Raw genomic sequence first — 27,307 nt, forward strand, 5'->3', positions numbered from 1 at the left:
GTTGAGAAGTTGAGGGACCATACGGCCTGTAAAGCCTAAAATGTATAGTGTCTGGCTCTTTACAGAATAAGTTTGTTGACCCCTGCACTAGGGCATGATTCACCACAAAAGTATGTGGATCCATATAGCTAAGATACCTCTCACATTTATCCAGAGTTTCTTCACCTTATTACCTTATCTATTTGGACCACGGATGAAAATGTAGAAGTAAGCAAAGAAGGGGCTTTGGTAAAGCTCTGATGCTTTTATTCCTGAGAAGATTTCTTTTTTTTTTTTTTCAGTTTCTCGAATTTATTGTTCTGTCCCTCTCTTTGTCTCTCTTTGTCCCAGTACCATATTGTTTTGATCTCTTTAGTTTTATCATAATTTCAGTTCATGTTATACAGTCATCTTTTAAAACATCAACTTTATCAAGATCTAATTTACATACACTAAAAAGTATATGGTTCACCAATACCAATCAATCTATACACTAATGTAACAACCCCAGAATTAATATACAGAAGTACTTCTTTTCAGGTAATCCTCTCTCTGCTTTCCAACCCCAAGCAACCACTGATTTGCTTTTTGATGCTACTGATTCATTTTGGAATCACACAATACGCATTCTTTTGTGTGAAGGTTTTTATTCCACATTTGAAGATTCATCCCTGTTGTGGCACTGTTCGCTCCTTTTTATCAATGAGCAGTACACCATCGTATGGCATAACAGTGTGTTTATCCAGTCATCTGTGTAGAGGCGTTTCTGTCATTTCCATTATAAAGATGCTCTAAATAGGTACAGGACTTTATGTGGGCATAGTCTTCATTTCTCTTAGGTAAATGCCTTGGATGCGCATAGCTTGATCACATGGTAAGTGCATGTTTTACTAAATAAGACACTGCCTGAGAAGATTTCTTAAGTCTACTCCTGAGAAGATTTCTTAAGTCTACTCCTTTTTTCCTAATAAAAATCTCCTTTCTTTCATTCATAGATTATACAGATTTATTGTAATAAACTAAAAATTACGATATTTTTAATATTTTTAATAGCTACACTATACTTTATAGATGTGTTATATCACTTAACTATTGTGAGGCAGTTATGCAGCTTATAATTTCAGGATCTGCAAGCAACACTGCTACAAACATCTTTGTACATAAAACTTTTTTGTGTTTAGGTTTTCTTTTTAGGATTGATTTTCAAAGTTAGGGAGATGGGCTCAAGATGTACGAACCTGTATATATGATGCCAAATTGCTTTCCTAAGAAAGGATTGTAACTTTAGAATGTGTTTTTGTGTTTGTTGGAGGTAGTTTCCTTCTTAGAGCTTGTTTACTCTTACAAGTCTACCACACTCATCTGAGGCTACACATTACTACAAATTAAAAGCAACCTAATTAGAAAGGTCAGAAGGGATACTGTATGTTCAGGTCAAGTGATATTTAACCTGACAACAAGGCAGGAGGGTGGAATACTAACAGAAGCATACAAGAAACACAAAACGTTGAGCACCCCAGGAGTCTCAGGAAGTATCAGTTCTTTCTCGAGTAGTATGTAATGATCTTAATAGTAACTAGTTATTTGTTTAGCACTTTTTATTAATTGCTCACAAAACACTTTTGGATACATTATCTAGTTTGATCTTCACAACAGATAAGTAAGATTTAGAGGTTAGACAACGGGCAAAAGTTAAAACTTGAACTCATATTCTGAATTAAAATCACATACTATTTGTACTCTACCACATGATCTTAAATATAAAATTTGTCCATTATTCTTTCTTCAGGATTGCAGAATAATGAATCCATTTTAGAACTATTTCCATCCTAAATAATAAGAATCTTATGTTTTTGGCCCTAGTGGAATAATTCTTAATAAGGACAGTCTGTCCTCAGAGGATACAGGTAAATAAGATGTCACATGGGAGATTTTTTTTTTTAATGACTGTAATTGGTGTGATCTTTGTATGTTGAGCCCAGATTTCAGGGCTTAATGTCATTTAGTGTGTGTTCATAAATTGAATTATGAACTCAAAATTATATGGCTGCATTGTCAAGTTGGTAGGATTTAAATTTGAAGCATTCTTAAGAAATTAGAACACCTCTTTAGGTGATTGAAAATATCAATACATGATTCCTGATAACATGTCAGCAGTATCTCAAAGCTTTCAAAGGATTGGCCATTAGGTTTGGGAAGCAGTTGATGCTTGGAAGAAGTTGAGGCTGTAATGGGATGGGAAATCTAGAAAATACAAGGTCTATAAAATGTAAGGTTTAAAGAAAGTGAAATCACAAATGTAAATCATCTTAAGAAAAAGAATATAAAGGACATCGAGTCTAGGGCAATATGGAGACCCTAGGAATTATTTAAATAGAAAAATAAAATGGACGCTGCCCAAATTTAGGAAATTTTAAAGAAACAAGGGAAATCAAAGATGGTTTGAGCAGACCATACTAGACATTAGCATGAATTGTGTCATGTGAGATGTAGAACTTTGATTGCATGACTGAGAAGTGTAGGACACATTTGGACTAAGATTCCTTTACTTAATCAGATAATTGGGGGCCCCTCCAAACTATATATGTATTTAAGGATGTACAGTTGTTCCTCAGTATCTGCAGGGTATTGGTTCCAGGTGCCTCCCCAGCCCAATACCAAAATCTGAGGATGTTCACGTTCATTGTATAAAATGGTGTAGCATTTGCATATAACCTGTGTGCATACTAGGGTATACTTTAAATCATTTCTAGATTACTTATAATACCTAATACAATGTAAATGCTTTGTAAATAGTTGTAAATACAATGTCAGTGCTATGTATTGATAAATAATTACCAGCCCTCAGGGAATTTAATTCCCTGCTTTTTGGAACTTTCTGGAATTTTTTTTTTTTAAATACTTTTGATCCCTGATTGGTGAAACCTGCAGATGTGGAACTCATGGATATAGAGGGCCAACTGTATAATGTTGTGTGATAAACGAGTATTTTGATCTCAAACTGAGTTTTGTTTTAAATCACTAGGTGTCATGATGGTATGGCTAGAGATATTTTTTATAGTAGGTATTGGTTGTACATGTAAATTGGTTCATCTACATGTTATCAAACCCATAATAAAATTTTTGCTTTACATGGGCTTATGTGTTTTGAAGAAATTGAGAGGAAAAACTAGTCCTTTGTACTTATGCACATACTTAGCATTTCTGGTGCTCTTAATTCCTTCCTGATTTGAGTTTCCATCTGGTACCCTTTTCCTTTAGCCTAAGAATTTTTTAAAGGGATTTTCTGAGGTGGAAGTCTGTTTAACAAATTTTATTTTCCTTTTATTTAAAAATGTCTTTTAGTCTTTATTCTTGAAGGAGATTTCCATCAGATAAAAATTCTAGGTTAGCGTTTTTCTTCTTTCAGCCCTCTAAAGTCTGTCCTTTTTATTCTGGTCCCCATTGTTTCTAGTGCGAAGTCAGTCATCATTTTTCCCCTTTTTGTAATGTTTTTCCTCTCGCTGCTTTCAGGATTTTCTCTTTGATTTTCAGCACTTTTATTATGATGTGCGTGGATGTGGGGTCTCGTTTTTGTTTTTCCTGTTTATCTTGCCTGGGGTTCGCTGAGCATCTTTTTTTTTGCGGTACGCGGGCCTCTCACTGTTCCGGCCTCTCCCGTTGCAGAGCACAGGCTCCGGACGCGCAGGCTCAGCGGCCATGGCTCACGGGCCTAGCCGCTCCGCGGCATGTGGGGTCTTCCCGGACCGGGTCACGAACCCGTGTTCCCTGCATCGGCAGGCGGACTCTCAACCACTGCGCCGCCAGGGGAGCCCCTCACTGAGCATCTTGAATCCGTAAATTTTGCTTTCATCAAGTTTAGGGGAATTTCTGGCCCTTGTTTTTATTTGATTGCGACGTTGGGTCTTCGTTGCTTCGCGCTGGCTTTCTCTAGTTGCAGCAAGCGGGGGCTACTCTTTGTTGTGTTGGCAGGCTTCTCATTGCGGTGGCTTCTCTTGTTGTGGAGCACAGGCTCTAGGCACGCGGGCTTCGGTAGTTATGGCTCGCAGACTCTAGAGCGCAGGCTAAGGAGCTGTGGCGCATGGGCTTAGTTGCTCCGCGGCATTTGGGATCTCCCCAGACCAGGGATCTAACCCTTGTCTCCTGCATTGGCAGGCAGATTCCCAACCACTGTACCACCATGGAAGTCCTGTGTTATTTGTAGATTTTTTTGATGACAGCCATTCTGACAGTTGTGAGGTGATATCTCTGTTGTTTTGATTTGCATTTTTCTAATAATTAGTGATGTTGAGCATCTTTTCATGTGCCTGTTAGACATCTGTATTTCTTCTCTGGAAAAATGTCTATTCTGGTCTTCTGCCCATTTTTTGATTGGGGTGTGTGTTTTTTTTGGCTGGGGGTGGGTTTTTTTTTTTTTAATTGCGTCGTATTGGCTGTTTATTTTGGATATTAACCCCTTGTTAGTCATATCATTTGCAGTTATTTTCTCCCATTCTGTTGGTTGTCTTTTCAGTTTATTGATGATTTCTTTTGCTATGCAAAAGCTTTTAAGTTTAATTAGGTCCCGTTTGTTTATTTTTGCTTTTACTTTGTCTTAGGAGACAGATCCAAAAAATATTGCTGCGATTTATGTCAGAAGTTCTCTTCCAAGAGTTTTATGATTTCAAGTCTTACATTTAGGTCTTTAATACATTTTGAGCTTTTTTTTTAATATGGTATGAGATAATGTTCTAATCTCATTGTTTTATAATACATGTAGCTGTCCAGTTTTCCCAGCACCACTTGCTGAAGAGACTGTCTTCTTTCCATGTATACTCTTGCCTCCTTTGTTTTATAGATTAATCGACCGTAAGTGCATGGGTTTATTTCTGGGCTCTCTTCTGTTCCATTGATGTATGTGTTTGTGCCATTTCCATGCTGTTTTGATTATTGTAGGGAAAGGAATTATTCTTAAGGAAACCTCTGAATATTATAATTACTCTCACAGCAGATTATATGTTGCTTTGAGGAGAACTGGATCACCACTTAAAAAAATTTTTTTATCATTGTTATAAGATCCACAAATAATGAAATTCTGAGAAATTTTGAGAAATCTTAAAGAAGTAATAATTTTGTAATAGGAATTACAACTTTTTTTTTTAAAAGAAGATAATTGGGGAGTTCCCTGGAGGTCCAGTGGTTAAGACTCCACGCTTCCACGGCAGGGGGCAGGCATCCAATCCCTAGTCCGGGAACTAAGATCCCGCATGCGGCGCAGCATGGCCAAAAAAAAAAAAAAAAAAAGGTAACTGTATTTTAGCACGTCAGCTCACTTCTTTTCTTTTGCGCAGGAAACTAGTAGGGGTTTCTTTTGGCACACAGAATAATCCAGGAACCGTTGACCCCAGGTTTCCCACAAATTTTAGTGTAGATTGCTATGGTGCTCTATTTAGGAAAACCTGTCTTTATAGAGAAATGGATTCTTGTCCATCTCAGCTCATGCTGTAACATCAGTAATAGCAGCAGTGTAATATAAAAATAGTTGATGCAGTCTGTTTTTCAAATTTTTCTTTCTACTAATGTTTCTTTTTGTTATTTAACAGGTTTGATCTGTGGATGAAATGAATCATGATTTTCAAGCTCTTGCATTAGAATCTCGGGGAATGGGAGAGGTAAATATTTACGAATACTAAGAATGTATACCTCACTTTGATTATTTGAGCCATTGAGACTTGTTTTTTAACCATAAGTCTCCTTGAAAATAGTGGTTGTATCTTCCAAATGATGTGGGCTTTTAAAATCTGTGGTTGTGGGATTTTCAGCTTTTTTTTTTTAACTTTTAGCAGTAATTTTAGTGAGGTTATTTGTGTCTAGTTGATTTGATTGACCTAATAATGTCTTCTATTTTGGTAATGGACCATAATTACTTTGATCAGAAAAGAGCCTTCCTTGATCTTTGTCCTGCTGTTTTATATATGTATGCTATGTTTGCTTTAGCCACACTTAATTGTTCACTGTTCTTTCTTACAAAAATTTCTCCTTGTTCATTGTTTGCTTAATAAACTTCTAATCCTCTGCAGGACTCTACTGAAAAAGACTCTTTATTGTCCCATTGATATCTGCAGTAAAATTAATTACTTCTTCATCTGACTTCTCATGGATCTTTGTACATACTTTTATTATATTACTGGTTACAGTTTATTTGTTTTATATTAGTCTCCTCTGTAGATTGTTAGCTTTGAATGACTAGGGCACAGTGGGCACTCTAAGATTTTGGCTTTTATCAGTCCTGTTAATCTATGATTTTCATTGGGGCACCCCATTTAACCTCACCATTACATAATTTAAGACATCAAAACTACTTAGTTTTCCATATACCTAATGAATATTTAGAAAACTTTAATTGATTATGAAAACCTTGCGGTCACATTTTGTTTTGTCATGTTCTGTAGTACTAACATAGTGTGGACTTTGATAATAGAAAATAACCGTGAACAGACCTAAGATGTGTAATTAACCGCTTGCTCCTGGAGATTATTTTACTTTGGTAGACCTTCATGAGACTCACTCCATCCAATGCTGTGCTCTTCAGATGCAGAAAAAGAGTCCAGTCACTCTTCTGGGCCACAAGAGGGCACCCTGCAGCTAGCTAACCCTCCCCTTCTTCAGAACAGCGTTTTCCAAAGAGTTTGTCATTTTCAGAGGACTGATTTAAGGGTGAGTTAAGGTGCTTAAGCATGAGTATTGCCAAAGTAAACTTGTTAGTCCAGCGCTTAAGGTAAAACTCTGGGCCCTAAGAAAATTTGAGAGAGGGAATAATTTTTTAGTTAAAAAACCTTGTAGCTTCACTGCGGTGCAGTGGCGGCTTAGGCATTATTTACACTATGGGTGAATAAAAAGAAGCAGTTGAAAAGGGCTTTTGTTTTTTTTCCCTGTTACTTGTTTTCTTTGGTCTTTAGAAAGCAGAATAACATATCTTAAAAGCAGGTTTGAACAGTGCTTCAGCCTAGTCTGTGACAAACTTGAACTTGATTTTCTTAAAGACCAGATAAAGTCACACCCTTACCTTGATTCTGTTTAGACCCCACGACACTTTACTTTGCAGATCTACACTGTGTATGTATTTACAAATTGGCTCTTTTTTTTCCTCCCTTTTTAAGTAGTATTTGATAAACCCAAAGACATGTTGGCAGTTTAAAAAAAAAATGTCATGACCAGAAACAGTAGTTGAGAGAGTTTAGGTATTTGGGGGGTGGAGGGAGGGGTATTTGAGGTTTTTGGAGAAGAGAGGCTGGTTTTAATAGCATGTTAAATGATCTAAGCTTAAATCTAGGCTTTTCTTAATGGGAATGTCAGATATGCAGAGTAAAAATGGCTAGGGTTAGGCTGTCTGGTTTTTTGGCAGGAAGCAGCAGGTCAGTGCTTCTGTGACCTTCATCTATTAAAAATGTATTTTTAAATAAGCTGTTATTCACTAATTAAATTTTTTTCTTAACAGTTTACCAACTAATTCTGTTACCTCTAAGAGATAGCTAAGAAACCTATTGAGGTTTCTGTCTCTGGGTTCTCTCTCCCACAAGCCTTTCTATCTTTCCTCATCTCGCAGGCAGCAGGGAACCTTCTGGGATTTCCTTCTTTGCCTGTCTCTCTCTCACCAGTCTTCTCCTCCTTTCCTGACAGGTGAGGTTTTTTGTTTTATCCCAGAATTCATTCATTTTAATAACCTAAAAGCAGCCTTGAGTTTCTGGCTCTTGAGTTTTCTAAAATTGCTCGTTTATTTTTTTTAATGCGACATCCTTTTCTAATATATTGCCCTATCTTGACTTTTTCTTTAAAAATAAAGCTTTACTTATTATGTCTTAAGTTGCTGTAAATCTATAATGTACAAAGCACTGCATTACATACAGGGTTATTTTCAAATGTACTGGGTTATGTAGATCATGATAGCTTTCACTGACTCATCATCAGAAGGGCGGTTTCTTCTAGTTGTTCATCCAGAGTAGGAACAGATTTGTATTCATCCATTCATAAACTCATCCTTTCCAATTTTTTCCATAGCACATTTTTGTCAAAAGGCCTAACAGTTTGTGTTATGTCACATGGCTTAAAAAGAACAAAGCTAACCCATAGGCGGTTGAACTCAGCTTCATTAGTATGGTGTTTTAAAACTATACTGCAGAGACACATACCTTTATTTTTATATATAAAAATTAAACAGGAACTTTGTGTGTGTGTGTATGGAAAAAGAGGCTCCTGCCTGAAATTCTTTAGGGAACCCAGAATTTAACTTTAAATCACTGAGTTAATGTGTTTTGGGGGAGTATTTTCATAGCTTAGTATGATAAAGCTCCCTCCTTTCTTTTCTGACACAGTAATATTTAAAGAAAACATTAGAGAAAATTTATGTACTAAGATCCCAGGTAGCATGGTGAAGTGGAAAATGTACTGGAGAGAAGAGTAAGGAGACTTCTGTTTTCTCTCAGATCTATCATTAGTGCTATGTATTTCTCTCAGATCTATCACTAGTGATATAGCACTAGTGATCTATCACTAGTGCTATATCACTAGTGAGAAAGACTGACTTCTTTGAAGGTAGTAATAAGAATAGCCTTTTGTATGAATCACATATACCTCCCAAAATGCTCTAGCTCTGATCTGAGCTGTTAGGGATAACTGGAATGGAAATCAGCTGTTTTAAATAGCTGATTATCGCCAATGTCTATAAATCCCTATCTTAGACATTCTATCATAAACTTTATCCACTCTAATGAATTCCCACATTATATAGTCTGAATATCCTGATAACATCTTGAACTGTTTTATTTTTTTCATTATGGCTAGTCGTGGCCTAATAACTGAATATTTTTAGAAATATTGATGAGTTAGACTATGATTGGAAAGAACCATCTTCTGTGGTAGTTAAGTGTAAAGAAAATGGGCTTTAGAATTAAACAGTTATGGTTTCAGCTCCTAATGCTGCCACTTACTAGCTGTATATGTAATCTTACATGTAATCTTGGATAGTTTATTTAACTTCTGATTCTCTTTCCTTACGCAAAATGTGACTTTATTAGGCAACTTTTTTATTGATGTAAGTAGTGTAGTTTCATGATCCCCCAGGATACTCAAATTTAAAAAGAAGGCAAACAGCTATAGACAAGATTTTTGTAATGAATACTCTTATAATCATTTAAAATAATCAGCCAATTAAATGTTGCTGGCCAGCATGTTACTCATGTTTTAGAATCTTAAAGGATTCATACTTTTCGTAGTGAAGATACGTAATGTGTATGTTTGCCACCTGCTAGATGCTGTTCTAAGTAGTTTACTTACATTATTTCATTATTGCCTCATAGAAAACTCTATAACAGTAGCTTTATTATTATCCTTATTTTACAGATGAAGAAACTGAGGCTCAGAACAGTTATTTAACTGGCCCAATACCAAGTAACAGTGCTTGAACAGCAGTTTGAACTCTTGAGTGCCTTGACTGTTTGCAGTACTGCTTCCCATTGGAAGTGATGACATCTAATAATATTTGCTGCTGATATTAAGGGATATTGGGAATGTAGAAGATTTGGGGAAGTAGTATGATTTGAAAACATTAAGTATTGATATCTTTCATCAACGGAAAAGATTAAAGTCTGGAAAAGCACCATTCTGGAGTTCTCTTGTGGCTGTTGTTCTACACACTTGGTTATTAGCATCTATGCCTGCCTATCTTTTATGAACTTCCATTGTAAATAGAGTCACCTTACATCCTAATTTGCCCAGACTGTCCAGATACGTGTTTTCGTGGCATAATTGTTAATAGCACTCCCTTTCTCAGAAGTGTCCCAGTTTGGATGTTATATGAACACTATAATGTAGACATAGAGCCTTCAAGTTCTTTTAATTCTTAGGATTATATTAATTTGGTTGACTTGGTGATTTTACATAACAATTTTTTTTTTTTTTTTTGTGGTACGTGGGCCTCTCACTGCTGTGGCCTCTCCCGTTGCGGAGCACAGGCTCCGGACGCACAGGCCCAGCGGCTACGGCTCACGGGCCTAGCCGCTCCGCGGCATGTGGGATCTTCCCGGACCGGGGCACGAACCCGTGTCCCCTGCACCGGCAGGCGGACTCTCAACCACTGCACTACCAGGGAAGCCCTTACATAACAATTTGTATTAGAAAAATCTGAAGTGTAAATGCACCTCATAGTATAAATTCTAGCAGGAATTTTAATAATTATTTATTTTGCGGTAGTATACTATCGTGTTGACTGATTTCTTTGGAGATGGAAAAGGGCAAGCCATACGTGCTTCTTGAAGGAAGAACTAATAAACTGGTGGATAGTGGAGGGATGAATTTGTATGTCCACCCAATCATTTCTGAGTTGGAATGATGGAGGAGTAGGTTGACAAGAAATACTGAGTTGCTTGACCTTGGTTTAGAGCTTTTGTGAATTAGGGAACTAATTTGAAACAGTATTGGATAATATGTTTTACAGATCTTCAAGATCTCTTAGCCCTTGTTTTTGTGCTCTCCCATTTCTACTATAGTAAAAGAGTCTCCAGGGGCAAAACACTTTTATTGCTATTCCAACCTTTGTACCACTTAATCTTTTCTTTTTTTTTTTTTAACTGTTCTATCCTGGATATCCTGAATTGTTGCCTCCCCCTATATTTAGTCCATTTTAACTTAATTCTTGGTCACAAGCCAGTAGTTTCTCTAAAAATATTTGAAATCAGTGTCTATACTGTCACAGCTGTTTCTAGAATGGTGATAAGGGCCTTTGTTAGGAAAAGTGTTAATTTTATTAACTACTAAATTGTTTGCCGGTCCGTGATAACTTATAAATGTTTGCAAAATGAAGAGACATTCATAGCCCAGTGCCTGGCAGAAAGTAAGCACACTGGGTAAGTGCTTGACATAGACTCCCCCCCGCCCCCAGTTTTACAGTTTGGGTGTCAAAGCAGTGATCTATGAACTACTACTGTACTGCATGGAATCTTATCCCAAAAGACTGGAATAGGCCCCTCAAGAAGATTCTATTATTTCTTTTACCTCAGAAGATTAGTTTGTTTCAGCCGCTTCTGTGTCTGTAATAAATGCTTCTACTAAGTTGTTATAACTTCATTTCTGATTTCTTATTTGTTATCCTTATTTTGCTGTTAAAACATTTTTCTTTATGAAGTATGGGATAAAAGCATTATTTGCTTAGAAGCCATTTCCTTCTGCCTGAAATGGCTTATTTATACAGTACTTCAAAGGGATTAACTTGGGTTTTACTATGAATAAATGTTCAATTATTTAAATATATCAAGTGCAGTGTTTTAGTACTGTATTATCAGATTTACATTTTGTTTGAATATTTTCATGAAACTTTTATAGTGAGATTTTTAAAAATCGCAGCAACAGAGGTTGTATTTTACCGAGATCTTTATTAGAGCAGATTATTGTTTTAAATGTCTATACTTTAGGGAATTACCTGGTGGTCCAGTGGTTAAGGCTCCGCCCTTCCACTGCAGGGGCACAAGTTAGATCCCTGGTCATGGAACTAGGATCCCTCAAGCCATGCAGCGTGGCCAAAATAAGTAAATAAAATCTTTGAAAATAATAAAAATAAGTAAATAAAATGTCTATAATACAAATCATTTGCAGCTCAGGAAGATCCTAACATGCAAAAAGTTTTCTTTCTTAAAATAGCAGTAAAATTAACAGTATTTAGTTTAGCAAAAGATCCTCGGGATATATGCCCAAATTGAATTTTCCCTCCTCCCTCTAAAGCTGCTTATCCTGTTTTTTTTTTTCTGTTTTGGTCAGTAGTATCATTTACCTCATTACCCACATTTTAAACTTTTATTCTTTTTATCAACCTCCCCTTATTTTAAAAAAATATTTATTTGTTTGTTTATTTGGCTGTGTCGGGTCTTAGTTGCAGCATGCAGGATCTTCGTTGCTGTGTGCGGGACTTTTTAGTTGCAGCATGCACACTCTTAGTTGCGGCATGTGGGATCTAGTTCCCTGACCAGGGATTGAACCTAGGCCCCTTGCATTGGGATCTTGGAGCTGTAGCTGCTGGACCACCAGGGGAGTCCCAGACCTCCCCTTATTTTTATTCATATTCTGTTGACTCTCCTGAATGTTTCTGAAATCCATTTTATTTTCTCAGTTCTTTCTGCCAGTTGTTTCAGTTCTTGTCGTCTTGGCTTTGTTGTAATTCTCCTTAACGATTTCTTTGCCTCTAGTCTAGAATATCCATTATTCTTAGAACTTACAACTTGAATTGTTTTCTGAAACACAGTGTCACTCTTCTGCCATCCTCTCTTGAGCCCTGTTGCTTCACTGTAATATACTATTGATATTTCTTTAGCGTGTCTTTGAGGTTCCTCATAGTCTGCCTAGATAGCTTTAACAACATCAGCTTCCACATCTGTTCCTCCATCTCACACCCTATTCTACAAACTGCATTTTCTCAAGTTGTGCCTCTGTTCATAATTTCTTGTGTCCTCCCCACCTTACATTCACACTTTAAACCCCCAACACACATACAGTCTTATCTCTCAGACCCAATTCAGGTTTCACCTAAGTTCATTTTATTATGGTTGGTTTATATTTGTGAGCTCTCTGAAGATAAGGTCACCAGGCCCTTAAGGAGGCAAACACAGGTAATTTAGTGTGATAAGTGTAGTAATAGAAGTATATACAGGTTTGATTATGAGGACCTAATTATGGGCTGAGAGGGATGGGTGCCTTACAAATGCTTATTTAAATGTCAAATGCATGTTTTAGAAACCAGTCTGTACTTTTCAAACAAACATATCCTCAGTTTGCCTTCTCTGAGTGTCAGGAAAGGTAGAGAGGGGAGACTTGGATGAACGTTAAAGTCTCATTAGGAATTGGCCAAATGTACATTTTGAATTATCATTGAATGCTTATATCAACACAATTTTTATATGCTTGTGTATGTTAACAGTATAGGATAGGGCACAGGGCTTTGACATTGTTACCTCAAAAAGTATTTAAGGGTCTTTTCTATGTGTCTCTTCTGCCATCCCATAGCTTCCTGATTTGGGATCAATAGATTGTTAGTATTGAGGACCTAGGAAGAATTGTGAAGTTCACCTCCATTGCATTGTGAAGTAAGAATGAAAATTTTCTATCATTGAAGCTGTAGGATAGGAGGTGATCCAAGGGCAATACTTGGAAGTAAAGGAAAAATTTTAATCATTTGTTTAGATATTTTTATTGTATTACTGTATTAAGAAATTTAGTGAGTCTTTTGAAAAAAATTATAAAAAATATCACATGACAGTAAAACGATTTGAAAAATGTAGAAAAGTCTGAAGTCGACTTTTCAGGTCTAGAATTATTAGAGCCAGTATCTAAGCACAAGTGGGGAGTGATTGTTAACTGGACAAATTAAGAAATAGGTCATCTGAATTTTCATTAGCATTGAAAACTAACTTGTGCCTATTGGTGGTAAGTTTACTTTCCTCTATGTTTTAGCTCTTTGTAATTAGAATAAAATTTAAATACAATATTTTTTTCCATTCCATATAGCTTTTGCCTACCAAAAAATTTTGGGAACCTGATGATTCAACAAAAGATGGACAAAAAGGCATATTTCTTGGAGATGATGAATGGAGAGAGACTGCATGGGGAACTTCTCGTAAGTTATTGGTGTATGTGTGAGAGTTCTGAATTTGTTGCATACTTGAATTTTCTTTTAACCCTGCCCCCCAGACAGTATTTGGAGAAACTTTGCAATATCTGTGAGGATTTCATATATCCTTATAATGCACATTTTCTTATGTAAAGTAATTCATATCTAACAGTCCACTTATTGATTAGGAATGTTTGTCACAATAAGATTTTATTAAGTTTTATTTGAGGTTAAACTGATTATAAAATTCTGAATTTCAGTTAAAATAGAGGACACATTAACCATAGGAATTTTTAAGCTTGAATTGTATTAATGGACAGTGACTGATTTATTTAATTGCAGCTCAGTCAAGCTTTATTAAACATCAGCCACACCCACAAAGGAAGTAAACCCCCTTAGTAAGGTAGAATTCCCAGAAAGGGAGCAGACTTTGAATGTTTTTGATATCCGCAAGTAGTGAAGAGAGACATAGGTCCAAGAAACTCTTAAGGGAAAAGGAACTGGGGTGTAAGGAGTATAACTCACAAGGGGTGACAGTATTTATTGGTAAATTAAAGAGCATAGTTATATTCTTAAAATAGTACTGATTATATTTTTAAATGTTTCTGACTAGTAAAATTTGAGATATACACGTGGAACTTTGAACATGTATTTTACAAATAAGTTTTCTCTTTGTAACTAAGTTTAATGCAGCTTACTAAAGCTATAGAAAATGATCAAAGTAATATAAAAACAAATTTCTGGATGATAATTATCAACTTAACCTTATATTTTGGGTGTAAATTACCAGGTACTTTTTTTTTTTTTTTTTACCAGGTACTTTTTTATTCTCCAAATTATTAAAAAGATTTTTAAGTCCTATATAGTCTTAAATTTTGTTTTTAAGGGTAAAATAATTTTTTTTAAGTTAGGAAAAGCTGGACAATTTTAGTGATTAATACTGTTTTGTAGTCAAAACTGAAAAAGATTGAAAACTTTGCTAACTACTAAATTAGACTAAAATACTAGGAATTTTCTTTGGTTTCAAACAATATGTAATATAATATGCCAGGTTTGGAGAATACAAAGATAAATGAGATGTATGATCCCCATCCTCAAGGAATTTTTTTTTCTGGATTTGTATTAACCTATATAGATTGCACTCATAAGGACTAGGATACATTTTTCCCACAAAAGGCACTTTCTTTGCTAAAATAATGTGCTTGAAAACTTGGTTGATAGGCATGTTTGCTTTATTTTGAAAGTTGAATGATTAATTGCTCTATTTACCAGAACCAAAAATTTTTAAAGCATTCCAAAGCAAAACATCTTGAGCACAACATGGTAATGAGAGATATTTTCAAGATGGATGATAGGGAAATATCTTTGGTATGTTATATTTGGAGGACAACTAGTACCAGCAATAAAACATTTAAGCAACTGTTTATATATTCCTGATGTATCTTTTTAGCGTCAAGTTTATAATTTTAGTTAATTCCTTGTACCACTCCCTCTTCCAACTTAACTTTTTTACTTGTACGGATAAAATTTTGAAGATAAGTATTAGTCTTTACCAGGAGAAATGAGAAAAATAGAAATGAATGGATTGTTTTGTTTACTGAACAAACATTTATTGAATGCCAAGCATGTACAAATACGAATAACACATTCCTTGTCCTAAAAGAATTTTCATTCTACGATTCTTTCCATGACTACAGGAGATTTTATCATACACATATTTCCTTCTCAGCTGAACTGAGTTACTTGTAATTGTTAATTTCGTTGTGTTCTCCTGCACTTTTAGGCCTTAGAGAAACCAGGATGTTCAAACCGAGATGCTCTTTCCACCCCCCATTTTCACCTGTTTTTTGTTCTCTACTCTTCATATCACTTCCTTTGGGATTCACTCTTAAGACTGGGAAGAATTGATAGATGCCCTTTCTTTCTGTTCCCTATAGTATCCTGGATTATTTTTATTGAAGTGCTTTTACTCTCTTATGATTGCCTCTTGTTACAACTATAATCTCTTTTGAAGTCAGGGACTGTTTGTTCTTGGATTCCCCATACATAGCACAGTGCCCAGCATAGGAGAGACAGTAAATCAACATTTAAACTGTGCATGACTGAATGAAAAATATAATGACTAATCTCTCATGGATAAAGGTACTGACATGGAAGTGTTTTAATATGGTTTAACAAAAGTACTAGTCATTTTAAAATTACTGCAGTTAATAAAATGATGAGTGAGTATACCTCTATGATAGTTCAGCCCTTTAAGGATGATGCCTGATATTTAGTATGGTACGTGTTCACATATGAGCAAGATATAAATAGTGGCTTATTGGTTCCTTTTTAAAAATTTTTTCTGCAAATCTGTGTGACTCTTCCTCAAATGTTTTATTATGTTTGTATCTTCTTTGCTTTCAGATCTTAAGTATTGCTTTTTCTTTTTGTCACAAAAATATGTAGAAAATGTATTCGTACCATATGGATGAATTTTTTTAAAAAAAAATAAATGGAAAACTTTTAGACTAGAAGGTGTTTTTTAAAAAATCTTAAGTGATACTTAATTTTTTACACCAAGAATAGAAAATTCTGGGCTTCCCTGGTGGCGCAGTGCTTGGGAGTCCGCCTGCCAATGCAGGGGACATGGGTTCATGCCCCGGTCCGGGAGGATCCTCTGCGGCTGGGCCCGGGAGCCATGGCCGTTGGGCCTGCACGTCCGGAGCCTGTGCTCCGCAACGGGAGAGGCCACAGCAGTGAGAAGCCCGCGTACTGAAAAAAAAAAAAAAAAAAAGAATAGAAAATTTTGTGATATTACTGGTTTTTCTAAACTTAGTCATTTGTGCTTATAGCAGTACAGCCGTGTGTTCTGAATCTGTCCAGTACGTAACTGTGAGCTTGAGGAGTGCCTCTGCCAGTTTAGAAGTTACTTTTATTTCAGGTCTTATCTCTAAAGTTTTTTGTTTTGAATTGTTTAGAACTTTTTAATAAGATGCTTACAGGCAGTGGAGATGTCAAATTAGTTTCTGTCTCCATTGACCTTTGGGTTTGACTGTTCTTCACATAGGCTTTTACCTGCTTTTTAGCAAATGGCTTTCTTAATCTGTATTCTCAAGAAATGTGCCCAGGCCAGTGAGTCTCAACAGACTGAAGATCTTTTTATAAAGATTACAGTAATATTCAAAATAAAACAATATGCTGATTTTTCTTACTTTAGTATATAAATTCATGTAAATACATTTTGTTAGCTTAAAAGTACAAATTTGTAATTGTGTTCTTTCTTCCAAACAGACCATTCAATGTCCCAGCCTATTATGGTACAGAGAAGATCTGGACAGGGTTTTCATGGAAACAGTGAAGTAAATGCAATATTGTCTCCGCGATCAGAAAGTGGAGGCCTTGGTGTGAGCATGGTAGAATATGTATTAAGTTCTTCTCCTGCTGATAAATTGGATTCTCGATTTAGGAAGGGAACTTTTGTAAGTATTTTGAGTAAAGAAAGGTTTTTAAATTGCTTGATGGTTATTTGGTTGTCTTTAAGCCAGTTTCTTTTTCTGGCCCTTCCTAGAACTAAAGGAAACTTCATAGCTATTGGTGCTCTTGTTTTCTTGTCTTGGCCACTTGAAATACATGAAGTGGTAGAACCACTGGGAATATTTCTAATCTTAACCATGTTACCAAAAAAACCCATATTAATTAAAAAACAAAATTTGTAAGATTAAAATTGCATATTCATGGTAGTACTTGATATGAAAATAAAAAAACAAAATCATCTATGCATTAAGTAGAATTTTTATCTCATTTGTGGTGTTACTGCTTTTCCAGCACCGCTATAGTTAAGGTTGCCTTAGCCCTTCTGTTATAAATCACTGGTTTGTACTCAATTTTTTTGGCCTTTTGTAAATTAGTTGACTATGAAATTAATATAAGATTCAATGTTTTTATTGTTTACATGCACTATAGTATAGTTTTAGGTCACCTCATGGTGCCTTTTTTTGTGTTCTATTAAATATTCAGAATCAAACAGATTCTTTTTCCTCAGGGCACTAGAGATGCTGAAACAGATGGACCTGAGAAAGGAGATCAAAAAGGCAAGGCTTCTCCATTTGAGGAGGACCAAAACAGAGATCTTAAACAAGGAGATGATGATGATTCTAAAATAAATGGCAGAGGTTTGCCAAATGGAATGGATGCCGATTGCAAAGATTTTAAGTAAGATTTTAACTTTCTCGAGAAGAAAAGCATATCTCTTTAGGGATTATTGCTACTAGGTGATGTGACTGAAGTAGACATTTTTCCAATTTTGGTTTTTTTTATTTCCCTTTGTACCTTGTACTAATCTGGAGGAAGATTTAAAATTTTTTGTAAGGAATATTAGTTAATGATTATGTGCCATTTTTTAAGAAAACAATTCTTTAAAAGTCTCTAAAACAAATGCATTCCATTGAAGGAATAATGTTAGAAGCTGCCGTTACCTTTCTGCTAATGTGGTAGTCTAAATTTTAACTGTTTTCTCCCTGCTAAAATTTAGTGAATTTTAGGTTTAATCTGTGATTTTTCTTGGCAAACTCTTCTTGGGTTTGCTTTTGAGCACCTTTCTGTAGAGTTTCCTCTTCCTTCTATCCCTGTATTGTATTTCCTATACCCCCTTTTACTCTGAGTTTGTGCTAATACTTAATCTTGCTGAAATTAGGAAGGGGGGGAACATATTAGAGACTTCCAAAGTTAGTTTTAAGTTCAGAATTTAAGTTCAGTTGCAGATTTTTTATTGTCTCTTTATGACAAATAATTGTTTCTTTTCTTCTAAGCTTTGGACTTGGATTAGACAGTGCACATTTATCTAAATATTAGGGTGTTGTTTCTTCATACAGGGAGTTGTTTCTTCATACTGATTTCCTATACTTTATACTTCAGTAGTCAGATGCTTTGGGGCCTATACCTGAAAATAAGCTGTTTCTTTGCGATCTTGTGAACCATGGAATATCAGTGAGTTGTAGGTACATGTTTACATTTATTGCCTTTAATTATCAAAAGCAGACTAACAGTGCTTCTTAAAAACAGTGCCGTTTCTATCTGTTCTAAATGCAAAAAAGCATCCAAAACCAGTAAACCTCTTTTGACAAGAAATTAATGCTATTCAGTTTGTTTTAGGACCTAATTCTGATTTTGCGCTTCTGCTATTACTTAATCTATGTTTTAGTCAAGGATACGCATTTAAAACTGAGTTGACTATAAACCTGCAGAGTATACATTTATAATTGAAGTGTTAATACACCATTAACTATAGCAAGAAAATAGCACCACTCATAGCATAATGACTTTTTTCTATTGTATCCTCTACTTTTTGCTATTAGAGTTGTTTTGTATGAGAGGCTATACTTCTTCATATTGATATGAACTTTACATTCAATAGCATTCTAATTTTATTCTGTTTAAGTTTGGGGTATGTATTTAAAATTGCTTATAAAATGTTTCAGATACAATATTGTCTTCAACAATATAAAACCATTTCAAACTAATAGCTGTGGTCATATGGTCATTATGGCAACACATTATTATGTACATTAACTGATACATCATCAACATATATATATATTATTGGAGTAGAACTGAAAGGAATGAACTATAGCAGGCTTTCTTTCTTTTTTTTAATTGGCTGATTTTAAAGAGGACCCTTTCAGTTTTATTTTTTTCTTCCCCTATATTCTGAATGAAAAACAAGCCTTGGGATTATTCATATGAAAAATTAGGTGCGGATAAAGGGGAAAGGAGTTTGAAATTTCTTCTGATGTTGCAAGGACAATGGTTAATTTTGAAATAAAATGTAAGTCTGCCTAAATATCTGGAAAACAATTCTTGTAATTAAGCATTGCTTTGTGAAACGTTCTGTACATGTTAGCAAATTTATCCCAACGTGAAGCACCTGAAGGTTGGGGTCAGTTACACAGGTGTAACAACTGACGTTGAAAGCCAGGTAAAATAGTTATTGCCATTTATTTAATGTACTTATATTTGAATATACTATGAACCGATGGTTCCAGAACAGACTTGTTTCTTGTGAGGGAAAGGATCTTATATAAAATATTTCTGTAGAAGGAAAGATACTGTAAATGAGAATTATGTCAAGAAATAAAGTGAAAATAAAGTTTAGACTGCGAAGGACGTTGATAAAAAGAGAAGAGTCAGTGCTTAAAATTTAGTCCAATGTTAATAAATTTCTTCAGAAAATTAAGAAGGCTAGTCAGTGGGGAAAGTTGCTTTTTGTGTGTGTAGGATTATATTTTTCATTGATGTGCATACTTAATTTTTGATTAATATGTTATACATTTCTATTCTCATGATTTAAGCTGAAACAATTTGATATGATAAAGATGGTTTTTGGAGCGCTCATAGGTGGTTTTCACAAATAGTCTTTTTGTTCTTGTTATTTGGAACCACAAGGTCACCTCTTCAGTCTCAGCAAGGAAACTGAGGCCTGGAAGATGAAATGATTTGCTCAAAATAATACTTAAAGATAGAATCAGGAGTCAGCTTTCTGTCTTGGTTCACTGCCCTTTTCTGTCGTATTGTATATTTTACACCCTTAAGTCATGGAGGCCATATGATTCTTTATGGCCAGTTTTTTTTCCTGAAATATTAAGCACGATGTTAGGGAAATTATGTGCTGGTAGACAGGATGGGAGTATGGTAGGTGGGTTTTGGTTTTGAGCCTTCCCATATTTGTCACTTGATAGTCTGCTGTTCATACCTACGATTCACTTTGTCTGATTTGAGACAAAAGTTTTGGGTAGTCTAAGCTTAAATTTTAGTATTAGCAAATTTCCTTATCTGTAAAATTGAGTTATATCTTTATGCTATTCAAATCGGGGACAATGGTCACTAATGATATTTAAATAATGAAACCATGTCAGCTCTTAAGAGGAAGCTAGATTAAACAGAAAAAAATGTGATAAAGTGGAATGGTTAGTGACCTAGGGTGCCTAATTTGCCCTCTGTGTTTTACAGCCATTTGTTTTTTCATGATTTTCCTACTTTCCCATTTCACCTTTTGACATACTTGTTACTTTTACTCATTTCTGTTTTGTTTACTTAGTCGTACTCCTGGAAGTCGTCAAGCCTCTCCAACTGAAGTAGTTGAGCGCCTGGGCCCCAATACTAATCCCCCAGAAGGATTGGGGCCTCTTCCTAATCCTACAGCTAATAAACCACTTGTTGAAGAATTTTCAAATCCTGAAACTCAGAATCTAGATGCCATGGAACAAGTTGGTCTGGATTCCTTACAGTTTGACTATCCTGGTAATCAGGTACCAATGGACTCTTCAGGAGCTACTGTAGGCCTTTTCGACTACAACTCCCAGCAGCAGGTAAAGCATGCCACTCCTTTAAAGAAGTTCCTCTCGACTATGTACTAGTATAGCCTGAAGTGCTATGAGACATTGACATAAATAATAGGGGTATTCTTGAATGTTTAGTGTTTTATTGAATAAAATGTCCTTGTAGTTGAAAAAGTGATTCAAATATGTATTTATAATATTCTATTCTTAGCTTTCTAAACAAAAATGAAATGCTCTGAGACTAATCTTTGTATTAAATATTTTTTTCTTAATAGCTCTTTCAGAGGACTAATGCACTGACAGTTCAGCAGTTAACTGCAGCTCAACAGCAGCAATATGCATTAGCCACAGCTCAGCAGCCACATATAGGTGAGTCTTTATAAGTTACCATTTTGATCACACTGTTAGAAAATCTTGTGTTAAAGTGTTTAGAATGTTCCTTTCGTATTTATTGAACGATGTTATTTCATTACTTTTGAAACATCTCATTGAGATAAAACAGTAGTAGATTACATGGCAAGAGTAAAGATTAGGGAAGAACAGTTTGGCTTTTATTTGTGTCCTTGGTGAAATAAAAATGTATAACTTGATAAAAACTGTCAGCACATAAGTTTGTTTTTAAAGATTTTTTTTTTAATGTGGACCATTTTTAAAGTATTTCTTGAATTAGTTACAATATTGCTTCTGTTTTATGTTTTGGGGGTTTTTTGGCCATGAAGCATGTGGGATCTTAGCTCCCCGACCAGGGATTGAACCCACACCCCCGGCACTGGAAGGCAGAGTCCTAACCACTGGACCGCCTGGGAAGTCCAAGCACATAGGGTTTTTCTCAGTGTGAAGTCGAGAGCATTAAAAACTTGGAAATTCAAGTGTAGTTATGGGTGTTCATATCAAGTCAGAATGTTTATTTTTAAAATGGGTTGGAAATAGGAATCCCAAGAAAATTTCTTTGAATATTTTCTTCCTTAATTCATTAAGCTATTTAGTCTTTGACCTTTATAGTCTTTACTATGATGTGAATTATTACAATTACATATGTGTTACTGGTAGAGTTCAGGCATTAGTATGTGTTTTTGTGTCTTGGGTTTTTTTTTTGTTGTTGTTATTTTAAAATAATTACTGATTCACATGAGGTTGCAAGGAGAGTACAGAGAGATTCCCCACCCAGTTTTCCCTAAATGACTACATCTTACATAATTATAGTACAATACCAAAACCAGGTATATGACATTGGTAAATGTGTGTGTATAGATTTATGTTATTTTATCATGTTCGTGGAACCGTTTTTACACCTGATTTTGGCTGACCTTGATTTATTTCCTGGTTGGAAAAGTTGTGAACACTCTCAACATCAGTATGTTTGGGGGCAGTGGGTGGGATATACTAAGTTGGTTTTGTTCCCTTAATTGTGTATTGTTCTATGTCAATCCAAGAAGTCTTTCCAGGTCCAAAATTTTATTTTTGGTTTTAATCAAAGATGACCACACATTTCTAGATGACTTCTAATAGCAGCATGCACTCTAGACCTGTTTTTTCCAGTTTTCTTCAGCCTTCTGTATCCCTGTCCTTCAGTACTTCTTACTCGTTGTTAGAAACATACTGACTCCTGTCTACTCGTGGGCCAGTACAACACTTTTTATTTCTTGACGCTTTGTGGTATGATTTATATGTGGCAGGCTAGGATACCCATTATTGCTCTTCCTTTTGAGAGTTTTAAATTTTTGGTTCTTATTTGCTTTTTCATATGAACTTTAGAATCCTTTTATTTACTTCCAGATCAGGTTAAAATCTTAACTTAGGAAGATCAACATCTTTATGACATTAAGTATTCTTATCCAGGACATAGTGTATCTTTAATTTTGTTCAAGTCTGCTTCTGTGTTGTTTATGATTGCTTTAAAGTTTTTCTCATGTAAGTTTGCATATTTCTCAATAAGTCTGTTCTTTGGTATTTTATCTTTTGCTGTCATTGTAAATGCCTTCCTGTCTTTCATTATATCTTTAAATTGGTATCTATGAAAGCTCTTAATTAGTACTTATTAATTTTATGAATGATATTTTCTAATAATTGAAGCATTCCTGTGTTTTTAGGATTTGGAAGAATTGTATATAATTATTTTAATGAGCTCTTTTAATTTGCTGATGTGTTATTTAGGATTTTTTTTTAACTCAACATATAATGAAGTTAGTCTTTAAGTTTGTGTGCATTTTTGCATTTTTTGTTAGTTTTGATATCAATATACTTGCTTCATAAAAATAATTTAGAAATGTTCCTTTTTTTAATGCCTTGGAGTATTTTCATTTACATTCTTTCTTACGTGATCTTTAAAGATTTGGCACAACTTAGAACAACTTTGTGAAGCCATCTGGGAAACTATGCAAATAAATTTGAAAACCTGAATAAAATGGAAATTTCTAAGAAAGCATAACTTAGCAAAATTGATCCCATCTTTTCATCTTTGTTCCATAGTTAAATAGGAAGAGAGACAGAGAGTTGATCATAGTCCTTTTATCCAGGTTTGCTCAGTCATCTCTTAGCTGGCTGATAGTTCATTTAGAACAGCACTGTCCCAAGAGAAATATAATATGTGCCACACAGAATTTAAAATTATTTAGTAGCTACATTTTAAAAAGTAAAAAGAAGTAAGTGAAATTAGTTTGAATAATATTTTATTTAATCCATTATATCCAAAATATTTCAAGTATAATCAATATAACACTAATAAGAAATGTTAAATTCTCTTCTTCATATAAAGTCTTTGAAATCAGGTATGCATTTTCCCACTTTGAGCAGATCTCAGTTTAGACTAGTCACATTTTAAATGCTCAGTAGCTATATATGGTAATAACTACCATAACAGACAGTGCATATTCTAGAATGGGGTTGACAAACTTTTTCTATAAAGTCCCAGATAGTAAATATTTAAATTTTGCAAGTCATATGGTTTCAGTCACAGCTACTCAACCCTGCTGTTATAGCACAAAGCAGTCATAGACAATACATAAATGAGTACAACTGTGTTCTACAAAACTTTACTATGGGCACTGTTATATGAATTCTGTATAATTTTCATTTGTTACAAATTATTATTTTCAACCATTTTAGAATGTTTATTCTTAGCTAATTCATAGAAAAATAGGTAGCAGGCTAGAACTTGGCCCATGGACTGGACCAGAAAGAGGTATAGATACAATACATTTTATGTTTTAAAATAGAGCCACACTCAAAAGGGAGAGAGAGAGAGAGAGAGAGAGAAAGAAAAGAAAAACGTGGGGTTGTTTTGATGGCTGGGGAATTTCTGTAGGATAGGAAATTGAGAGGTGATCCATAGGAGTAAACTGGAAATAAATCTATGAGGCCTGTAGCGGGCTGCAAGAGGGATAAATAAGCAGAAGGCCTGCACAGTGCCAGGATTGGGGTTGGAGGGTTAGACCCCCAAGTCACTAATAAAGACTTGGTTTGGAGACTTCACCTTATGGTGTGTAGTTAGCAATTGGGATGAGTAAGTGTAAGAGAATCTCATATAAGATAGTATCTAAAACAGAAATTACAGTGCAAACAAGAAAGAGCAGTCAGAAGGCAGTCATATAACATATAGTAGAATTTACACCCAAGATGTAGAAATAAGAGAAGCTTAAAGTTCTGAAAAGAACTTTAAAATGTTTATTTAGAATATTAAGAGATCAAGGACTTAAGTCATCAAAGATCGGAGGTCTTGAAACAACAAAATGATGTGAAAACAGACCATTTCAGAACCTTGTTTAAAAAAAAAAAAAAAAGACATAGGTGGCTTTCATAATTAACTAGCTATCACCTAGGAGGAAATGAACCAGAAGATAAAACTTACGAACACTGAAATATAGCACATAGTAATCAGGATGTGGGGTGGAGTAGGGAGTAACTAAATCAGTTCAAGGTGTATGTAAAGGAAACTGTAAACTTTTTCTGAAGGCTTAAATAAATGGGGACACATGCCCTTTGGGGGAAACTCATTACTGTAAAGAGGTCAATTCTCCTTAAATTAAGTTGTGAATTTAATATATTGATTGGAATCCCAACATGATTTTTATTTTGTTCTGAATTTGAAAGTTTGCTTTTGATGTTTATCTCAGAAAAGTGAAACCGGAAAATTAATAGAACACTAAAATGAGAGGTGGACGTACTCAACCATATTTCAAAACAATTATTATCCACAGTGATTAAAACGGTGTGGCACTGGCCTAGAAATATACAAGTCGATCAGTAAACAAGAACACTCTGAAATGGGTGTGTGTGTATTTGGGGTGCAGTGGTGGGGTAATTTTAACCTTGACATTGCAAACTAATTATAAAAGAATATCTTTGGAGAATAAGTTGGAGATAATTGGGTCATATTCCTGATGGATTAAAAATTTTAATGAGAAAAAATAAAGGTATAAAAGATTTGATATGTTTTTTCTCTTTGATAGCCAAAGAACTATAGATTAAAACCAAAAAATTTGAACGCTTTATTTTACTTCTGATGTTGACAACTTTTAAAAAGTTTGATAATATCCTATTTCAGCGGGAGTGTAAGTGGTATTCTCATATACTTATGGTAGTAATGTAAATCGGTACAACTTTCCTGGAGGGTAATCTGGAAATATGGATCAAGAAATTATATGTATTTGTCCATTTACGTGAATTTTCATGAGGATATGATGATGCTGTATTATACTTAAAGAATAATAGCAGCACTATTTATAGCAAAAATTGTGACTCATCTAAATATATATCTGTAGTAGACTGGTTAAATCATGTTTCTTCTATGTAGTGGGATACAAAACTATGAAGCTATAAAAAAAAATGAACTAGGGAATTCCCTGGCGGTCTAGTGGTTAGGACTCTGCTTTCACTGCCAAGGGCTAGGGTTCCATCCCTGGTTGGGGAACTAAGATCGACAAGCCACGCAGCACCCCCGCCTTACCCCCACCCCCTCCCCAAATGAATTAGATAGGTATCTGTTGACATAGAAAGGGATCTGTGGTTAATTGGCAAGTGAAAAAAGCATATTAAAGTACCGTTATACCCTGTAATATAAAATTTATGAGTGTGTGTTTATGTATATAAATATAAAAATTTAGAAGGGTATACATTTATACATATGTGCATATGTAAACACAGATTCAAAAACATGTATATATACATGCAAACATATACATATTTATATGTACACAAACAAGCATATGGTTTGATGTCTAATGTGTTGAAAATATTTCTAAGTGAATCATGTGAGCTTAAACTAAGTTTTCTTCATTTTTTTTGGCAGAAGGTTCAATATATATCCGTTAGGTCACACTAATTCCTTGTTTTTCAAATATTTGAAACCTTCCTGCTTCTTATCTGCTTTGTAATACAAATATGGAGAGAGCTATGTTAAAATCATGTCTAAAATTGAAAAAAAAAGTTTTAGAAGGCTATAAACCACCTGCCAGTAAAGGTTACATGAGGACTTTGGCTTTCCACGTTATATACTTAAATAGTATCTCATTTTTAAAAAGCAATCTTTTTTAATCATAAAAATATAGAATATAAAATTAGGCCCCGACTTTTCGATTTGTAGTTATAGGAGTAGAACATGGATATCAATACATCTTTATTCTTGTCATAAAGATAATCACAGTAGAGGAACCAGAAGTAAATCTTGAAACCTTCGACCTAGGACATAGCTAAAAATGCAACTTGGAGCAAATGCTTTTTTAAATAGTGCAAGGATTTTGTTGAACCCTCTGTTTAATTCTTATTTTTTTTACTAAAAGCAGATTTTTCAAATGGCCATGCTATGCCTGGGCTTGAAATCAGTATTGTAGCTTGTGGCCAATATTTCTTAAAATTAAGTAATTTTAGAAATAATGAAGAGAAAAATTAAATAGAAAATAGAGTGCATTGGAACCTCATAAGGATAAATATCTTTTTGAGATTTTTGTTTGTGGCATGTGTGTGTATATGGACACTAGGGAAATGTATTTTACATTGTGGGTTACAGTCACAAAATGTGAAAGCCACTATAATATAGTTAGAATTAGGTTTCTGAATCTTGATTTTAAGACCTAGATTCTAAGATAAATGTACCTTTTGAATACTTCTTAAAAAATTGTTTTATGTCCACCTGCTTTATGCCCATATCTCCCCACCATCATCTTTTAACTTGAACCTTTTTGAGCTCCTTTAACTTTAAACACATTCTGTTTAATTATTTCCCTACCTTGTACTTGTCACAGTTAGTTTCCAGAAGAGGAAACTCTCGCAGTACATTTTCAAAGTAATATTTTAGTACCTTATGATAAAAGGTCTACATACCGATTCCTGCTCAATACCAGTGGTTTTCTTCTTTCTTTAATAAGTCCCGCAAATGAATATTTTA

General features: G+C 34.8%; 1 protein-coding gene across 8 annotated transcripts in view; it reads left to right on the top strand.

The window, feature by feature from the left end:
• Positions 1 to 27,307, top strand: part of PUM2 (pumilio RNA binding family member 2) — a 92,158-nt gene that overhangs the window by 15,531 nt on the left and 49,320 nt on the right. For 4 of the 8 annotated variants that reach the window (XM_029232808.1, XM_029232812.1, XM_029232807.1 and 1 more), the window contains exons 2-7: positions 5,562 to 5,630; positions 13,507 to 13,615; positions 16,883 to 17,070; positions 17,634 to 17,803; positions 20,685 to 20,955; positions 21,201 to 21,294. In XM_029232808.1, the coding sequence (XP_029088641.1) occupies positions 5,580 to 5,630; positions 13,507 to 13,615; positions 16,883 to 17,070; positions 17,634 to 17,803; positions 20,685 to 20,955; positions 21,201 to 21,294 (883 nt within the window). In that variant the 5' untranslated portion in view covers positions 5,562 to 5,579. Of the gene's footprint in view, positions 1 to 5,561; positions 5,631 to 5,836; positions 6,676 to 13,506; positions 13,616 to 16,882; positions 17,071 to 17,633; positions 17,804 to 20,684; positions 20,956 to 21,200; positions 21,295 to 27,307 lie in introns of those variants that run through there. The other 4 variants (XM_029232806.1, XM_029232809.1, XM_029232805.1 and 1 more) reach the window with 3 other exon arrangements.

The sequence above is a fragment of the Monodon monoceros genome, unplaced genomic scaffold (assembly GCF_005190385.1).
Source record: "Monodon monoceros isolate NGI ecotype Baffin Bay Population unplaced genomic scaffold, NGI_Narwhal_1 Super_Scaffold_19, whole genome shotgun sequence".
NCBI classification, from domain to species: domain Eukaryota; kingdom Metazoa; phylum Chordata; class Mammalia; order Artiodactyla; family Monodontidae; genus Monodon; species Monodon monoceros.